This window comes from Phalacrocorax carbo, chromosome 1 (assembly GCF_963921805.1).
Source record: "Phalacrocorax carbo chromosome 1, bPhaCar2.1, whole genome shotgun sequence".
Classification (NCBI taxonomy): Eukaryota; Metazoa; Chordata; class Aves; order Suliformes; family Phalacrocoracidae; genus Phalacrocorax; species Phalacrocorax carbo.
In genome coordinates, this window is record NC_087513.1 from 77,105,490 (window position 1) to 77,113,405 (window position 7,916).

General features: G+C 41.6%; 1 protein-coding gene across 2 annotated transcripts in view; it reads left to right on the forward strand.

Annotated features, from left to right (window-relative positions):
- Window positions 1-6,723, forward strand: part of PARVB (parvin beta) — a 68,344-nt gene extending 61,621 nt beyond the window's left edge. For both annotated transcript variants that reach the window (XM_064461039.1, XM_064461049.1), the window contains exon 13: window positions 3,102-6,723. In XM_064461039.1, the coding sequence (XP_064317109.1) occupies window positions 3,102-3,178 (77 nt within the window). In that variant the 3' untranslated portion in view covers window positions 3,179-6,723. The remainder of the gene's footprint in view (window positions 1-3,101) is intronic.
- Window positions 6,724-7,916: the final 1,193 nt, after the last annotated feature.

Genomic DNA, 7,916 nt, shown 5'->3' on the forward strand with positions numbered 1-7,916 from the left:
TATAGCATTTTGACAGTCAGTACAGTCACGTAACGCGTGTTTCTTAGAACAAGAATTCATTTTGTATTAGAATCTGATGCTCTGCAAAAAGTTTTGTGTACAGTATACTCTGTTAATGCCATACAGATCTATTGTTTATTCCTAAATAGGCTGAGTAGGATTCCCTTTTAGGTGAATCCGTATTCTTTAGCAGGAATTGGGTAGTAAATGCCACTTAGATTAGTTGTAGGTTTTTCATGTAAAACATTGTCTAGAGCAGAATATCACAATTTTTATTTCTATAGTCCATACTTTCTGTAGTGCTTGCAAGAAAGAGGTCTTGTTTAATATTTTAGTGTGTCTTTGTACAGGTGATAAACAAAACTAGGAGCATACAGGACAGCTCCTCTTCCCTGTTCTTCCAGTCCGGTTCAGTAGATTGAGCCAGCAGCAGAACCTGATGCTGAGTTATTGCAGCAAAAGTATGTTGTAGTGGGTTAATTTATTAGCCTCTAACAGGGTTGTTATGGAGTGTGAATGTTTCAAATTAATGGAATATTTTAAAGTATTTGGACGGTTTATGGCCACTTTCAGTTAACATTTTGTTAGTTGTTGTTGGTAATGTAATGACTGTGCATGCTTCTTCTTAAAAGAAGAAATGGGAGGCTGAGAATATGCTTATTCATGGGAATGCCTGTTAGAGAGTGATCGATAAGGAGCACTGTAATCGCCCACACAGGGAGGATGCATCTCACACTACCGTACTCTTTAATGCAGGAAACAAAGGCATCACAAGGTCTGAAAGTTAGGAAAATGTCAAACTAGAATTACAGTATAACTTTTGCAGCAGTGAAGGTAATTAACAATAAGCCTGAATTGTCAGGGGATGGAGGTGGAATTTCCACCACTGGAAGATTTAAAAAGGAAAAAAGAAAACAAAACCCCATGCAATGTTAAGCTTATTTTTTTTAATTCAACCACACCTTGGTTAGTAAGCTCAATACAGGATTTCCAAGGTAAAGTTCTCTAAGGACTGTGTTGTACATAAGGTTAGACTATAAGACCACTATAGTTTCTTCTGACCCTAAATTTACATGCCATTGGACTGCCAAATAAAAGAGCTGCATCCATTCCTTCTTTTAGTGATGGGGTCTCCCATACCTCTCATTCCTCAGGGTAATCACCAAGGGTGATCAGCAGCAGGTACCTAGCTCAAATTGCTATTGAAGATTAGTAGGAGTCGGCCTTAAATGCCTCCATGAGGGCAGATGGCTGGTGCCTGCCCAGCCCAGTGCTGCAGACCTGGGCCCCCTTCCAGCTCCTGCTTGTGCACTTTCTGGTGCCCTTAACACTTACTCTGGCACTTCGCTGCTTCTTACTCCCAGCTGCTTTCTCCTTGAGATGTGCCCTGGTTTCCTAACTGTCCTTCAGCTTCCAGTGATGTTTCTGCTCTGCCCTCTAGATCTGTGTTTCTCTCTGCTGGCACCTTGATCTTGGTTTGTAGCATGGACAGTTCATGCCTCTGAACTGACGTCAGCCAGAGGCAGGTGCTGAACCCTGCAAGGCTTGATGACACTGCTTCATGCCGTGGCAGCTGAGATGCAGGTTATGGTGTTTCAGGGAGAGGACCCATCACACTTTCAGTGGAAGGCTGAAGGTGGAGAAGAAAACTGGATGGAATGGGGCAAATACACTAGAAATCTGTGACCACTGCAGAGCTGGCTGCTTGGGCTAGGTGTTTTGGCATTTTTATAGTGCTAGTACTATTTTGTTTAATTGTTTAGCAAGCAGAAGTTGCTGCCAGCATCAGTGGGTCAAATCTGCTGGTGGTTGTCTCTTCTCCAGTTATTTACCTTAATTTTCCAGCTTTAGAAACGCATGGTTGTTGCAAAGTGCTGTTTCCCATGGCTAAATTTACATGTTAAATACATCTCTGGAGGTGCAGAGGAACCAATGCTGATTCTGGCTGTTACCTTACTGAGAATGCTATGGTAGTAAGTGATACCTGGAAAACTTAGAAATATGTCATATTTCAGTTATCCAGGTAAGACATCTCTTTTTCCAGGGTGTATTACTTCACAGGGTTAGGACCTTCCCTTTCTTTGGGGCAGCAGAAGATTCTTGTGCAAATGAAAAATACAAAACCATAATTGAAATATGTAAAATAATACAGGAAAGAGGTAGAAAGAAAGGTTGAGAGGTTACTGAAAATACCAGATGAAGGGTGGGGGTTAGAGTGTTATCCAGTATGGGGTGGGAGGGAAGGGTGGAGAGGTCCTGGCAATGATTCTTCAAAACAGGCAGTAGGTGTTTCCCCTGGACCTCACATTAAATGTACTTAGTCTGTTAACCGTTTGCTGTTTTCCTAATGCTTTGAATAATTTTTAAATTATCTGTTCTTCTGGACTTCTGCTTTCATATATATTGTTCACTGTGTATTTTTTGCTTCTTCCTCCTCCTCCCTCCTTACATATTATATCCAACCTTTCTTTCTACCTCTTCAGCCTTCTCTGTGCTATGCCTCCCTCTGTAGTCCCTGGATGACATGTCTGTGGTATTTCCTGGCATTTTATTATAGTAATAGGTTGGGAGGCGCTAGCAGAAAACATTTTTTAAAAAAACTGTTCCAGACCTGTTTCCTGGCCTAGCGTGGTAAGAAGGGATATTGGATAATAGAAAGTTTTGAGTCTGCTAAGAGAATTCAAGCTTTGTTTATTCCTCGACTGTATCATTGCAGACTTGTGGGTGTGTGAGGTTCAGTATTTCATATGATGTCTGTGGCTACTCGTTCACTGCTTCTGTGGCCATTGGTAGTATTTCCCAAAGCCTTTATCCCAGGTCTCAGAAAGAAGCAGACTTTTCCCTGTAACCAGTTTTAGATGAGGAAGGGAATTATCTTCCTTCCATTTCCCAGAGAAGGTAGCTGTGACAGTATTATCATGAAGGTGTTCTGAATTGCATCATATGGGACATTTAAAAAGCTTGACTTGGGGAGATCAAAACTCTGTGGGGGTTTTTTGTTGCTTATCCCACCAGCTCAGAGCTGTGGGGACTTATGTTCCTTTGAGGACAAACGAGGGATAATAGAAAGCAAATTAAGGATTTCTCCTTTTCTTCCACAGATGTTGTCAACTTGGATCTGAAGTCTACCCTCAGGGTTCTGTACAACCTGTTCACAAAGTACAAGAATGTTGAATGATCCTGGGAGCTGCTGAGGTCTTCACCCTTCCAAACTCCTTAGGCAGAAATTACAATAAACGCACCCTCTGCACGCTCCCTTTGTGCCTTATGCTATACTTTGTGCATTCTTTCTACAGTTGATGTGGTCTCTCTGTAGCTGTTTGTATGACAATTCCACTGAAAATAATGCATGTGTATTCTCTAGTCACTTGAAAATGTGTAGATATTTCACACTTTTACCAGAAGATACTGTTGGGTCTGTTGTTTGTTATCATAAACAAATGTTCTTTTGATAAAGGAAATATACCACTAACTAATAAGCAGGGAAAACATGAGACTTTCCTCATGGCTGGAGACTCCTTGATTCTATAATAGACTTTCTTTTGCATACTCTTTGGTTGCCGCTGGCATTTGATGATTTACCAGGCTTAAGTGTTAGCAATAGGAAATCAGCATTGGAGTTTATTTAGAAGCTGAGCCTTTTCCGTTAAATGAGGTTTTTTATGTTCTCTTGGGTGGGTGGGACTGAGGGGAATTACAGGCACTACCTGAAGCTAATGGCAAAAACTTCAGTTTTTGTGTTAACCTCATATTACTCAGTGTTATTTCCATTCAGTGTTTACACAGAGTAAGTCTTGCAGTGGGATGACCAGCTAATCTTTTGATGTCTATTTTTATTTCATCTCCTTTCTAGGATAAATTTGGTTGCTAGAGCCACTGTCATCCTTTAAGCATGCAGCTTCAGGCAGGTCGGTCAGGAGCTGGTCAAATAGGTGCAGGATGGATTAATGCATTTTGCCTCTAGTCCTTTCTGAAACGTACATAGGGAATAACGAGCTTGGCAGTTCAAAGGCTGACTCTTCATTTCACGTAGCTGAGTTAAAGGGTCAGATTCATTCCTGTTGGAGTTGTTGCCAGCGGTACAGTTCTGGGGGTCAGGCTTTTATAAACAGTTTTATGTATTTCCTTTCCTAATGAGTAAAACTGAATTCCTGTGTAAATAAGAGCTTGCCTTTACTTGTGGATTGCACTGGGCTGTGCAAGACGCGGTGTACATAGTGCAAGCCAATGGTTACACTCCAATGTGAAGCTCTTCAGTGATCATTTATGCTTTAAACTAATTTCATCGAATTGTCCTGTGCCATCCCAAGAAATACTCTGGCCTAGTCCTGTAGTCTTTTAGTCTGCTCTGTGTTTTAGTGGGATTCTGTTTTAAAAAGATTGCTAGATTTACCTGGTAGAGTCTAGTTACCTCATAGTACTTAACAGGTTTCACCTGTGGAGCTGTTCCTGGCTGGTGATGTGCAGGTATAGTGGTGTGTACATGGAGGCTGTGCTGGAACATGAGCCATGGATTTTTGAGGTGAGCCGTGCAAAGGAAACGGGAATTTAATTTCCAGAGTAAATTACTTGTGGAATATGCATGTAATAGCACTCCTTTCCTTGGAGTGCATAGGGGAGAGATTTGACTACTGCTTTTATGTATCACAGCAGCAACTTTTCTTTTATGGGCAACCATGATTTTGTGTGAAACAGTAGCCTGAGTGCCCCAAAGCGGAACCGGGTAGCATTGCTCTACTCCATGGGCTCGCTTGAGTCCTATGGAGTAGGTATCTTTTTCCCTAGAGGGGGATTTCTTATGCCAAACTTTATTTACCTTTCTGGGTTTAAGAGGAAACTTGCTATTTGCATGGTATAATTTTACAATTGGGATTTTCTCCTTCCCTCCTTAAACATTGTTTTTTAACCTCAGAGGGAGAGTAATGGGCTTCTACTTCTTAATTTAATATTTTGGGGGTTCTGAGTTCTAATATTTGATTTATTTGGGTCATCTCCTCTCATATCTCCAAAACAAAGATGGAAGGAAATTGCCCTTTCTTTCCATTAAAAATTCAGATCTCCTCTACCCTATAAGGTTCTGTGGGGAATCGTTGCTTGTCTGTACTTCAGGAGGGAGCTGACCTCTCGTTGTTTATACAGAGCCTGGTACAATTGGACTTGAATTTCAGATGAGGCCACTAGACTCTACCATGACACTAGCAATTATTACAGAGGAGACTTGCAGAGGCACTAAGGCCTGGTGGGTCAGCTCTCCTGGCAAGTTAATGAAATTGCTCTGACTTCTGTGCTGTGAAATAGAGGTATCATGAGGCTGAAAGGTGATTGAACTGAAAAGTCTCTCAAACTTTTAGTTTAATGCAATGTTATTTGTGGGAAACAAGTCTGTTAAAGAGCTGTCATTCCACCCACTTCCCTTCAGCTGATGTGGAAGTGCCAATGCTGTTTATATTCTCTGAGGTGCTGGGAGAGACCTCCAGAGAAATCTGGGTTTTGAAATTGCAAGTAATATTAATATCGAAAGCAAACAGGAAGTAACAAGAGGAGATTGATAACAGCAGTTTGGCTTTGGGATGGGGGATGGTTGTTTCCGAGACGGGGATTTACAGCTGGCATCATCATTGCACATGAGCAGATTGAACATACCATCAAGTTTTAAGACAGTCTCTGTTTTCTTAAATTAGGTGTTTCTGGTCACTCTGCAGAAACCTGAGTCCCTCCTCCACAACCTGAGGCATGGGTCCCTTTTAACATTCCTTTGATTAATATCCCTGTCAGTCAAGACTGCAGGCTTGATGCCCTGGACAGGTTGGGGGCAGGGGTCATACCATGCTTTGTTATAAGCCTGTTAGTAAATGTTGCATAGGGAAAATACATTTTTTGTTCCTTGGCTCCTTAGCCAGGTCACTCTTCTGTAGATGCTGTATTTATTGTTAACCAGATTGGGAGCAGGGTGGATTTAACTCAACTGGAGCTTCAAGCCGTCCAGTTTACAGGAAGAGCAGTGTACGTAAAGCTTCTCTAAACACCTCTTTTTGTCATGCCTTTCTTTTACGTACACATGATACTTATTTTTTTCCCTCTCAAAAAGTTAAGTCAATGTTAAAAACATTATTTGTGAGCTCTTTGCGTTACTGGAGTTCTAGATATGTTCCCTGGGTGCCAGCGGGGTTGATGTGAATCCTGTTGAGTTCATCTGGAACACTTAATGCTCTGCAGCATTAAAGCTTCCACATTTGTAAGTACTTAATGAATGTCTTTTCCAGTCCATACAACCTGCCTTTTAGGTGCATCTGCTTAATATACTCAGTTCCAGTGAGCCATATTACCACAGAAGAAGCCCAGCCTCAGCTGCATGCTGTTTCTCAAGATGAAAAACCAACAGTGGCAGATTTTTTTTAGTCAGTTTAAACTTCATAGGGCTTCTTACCCCTCTTCCCCACACCCCACTGTTTTCAGTATTAATGTGTTTTTTAAGACTCTTTTCTACTGTTTTTAACAGTGTTTACTCTGGATTTCTAACTACTAAAAACCAGCTTTGCAGATAAAATTCTGGACTTGTCATATGCTGGAGACGTCCAGCATTGTGGCAGGAGTTGTGTACTGTAAGCAAGTTACAATGCAATGCTATGTTTGCTAAAAATCACAGCAGGAGTGTTGTGCATGGTTTGTGACAGTTGTACTATTTATTCAAATAAATAAATGATGATCGCTTGGTTTTCTATATTTTTTTTTGGCTAAATGGACACGTCTGTGGGAAGAACTTCTGAAAGGTGGGTTTCATCTGTTGTCTTCATAAAGGGTTCTCGATATATGATGATCTATGCAGACCTAGCAAAGCAGGGTTTCTGGCCCTGGTACAGATGATGAGATTGTGTGGGCAGACACAGATAAGCTGTTCTGTAGGTTTATTCAGCTGCTTTTTTTTTGTTTTTTAATATGGCTTAGCTACTGGAGCTGATCAAGTTGTTTACATTTTTCCTTCCACAAGAGAAAAGTAATTGAATTACACTTGCTGGAACCATTAGAAGATGTAGGGCCCAGTTCTTCTGCAGTGGCACAAGAGGGAAGCCTGGCATGCCGAAGCCAGTTCCATGTGTCTACAGAGCACTTGGGAAGCCAGAAGCCCAAGTAAGTCTGAGGTGACGTTGAAAACGCCTGTGTGCTTCCCTTTGCTGTGGTATGGAGAAAGCATAGAGTGGCTCTTCATTAAAGCAAGGCCTTGTGGAGAAGCAGGAAAATGCATTATCAGAACTTGTTATTGGTGGGAGTGCTGTAAATTCCTTGAATTGTTCTTCAGTGACTATTTTTACATGAGGGCCGGTGGGGGGGAGGGGGGGGGAGGGCGGTGTATGTGTGCACGCGTGCATGAGGTGTGTTGTGCTTTGGGAATGCACAGAAAGACTGGCGGGGGGAGATGGGCGTGAAATCGAATGCAACTCTGATACAGAATTTACTAGCGCTGTTCTACAGAAGATGGGATACTTCATGCACTGGTGGCAACATCAGTTTTTAGAGGAAAAATGCTTGTCCATCATGCATGTTTCAGACTTGTTCTTTTAGTACTGACACACTGTATTGTGGACGAGGCTTTAGGGAAAGAAGTCCTTGGAGTTGAAGTAGGGAGACATCTAGTAATTACAGGTGGATTTCCCAACATTTAATTCTCCCTGCTCCCTCTGGCTGCTGGTATGAAACTGGATTTGTCCAAAGTTGCCAATAGCATTTCTAACTATTCCTTCTTTTTGTTTTTACTACATTTCTAGTCTGCAGCATACACTTCTGCATAGGTAAGAAGGTACCCTGTGTCTTTGCTAATTTGATGTATTGTTGTGCTTGTTAGCTGCTTAGAAAATAGTTAAGTTTGCCCTTTGATTAAGGATTTTGGGTTACGTTCTCAGTTACTGAGAATTCATGGC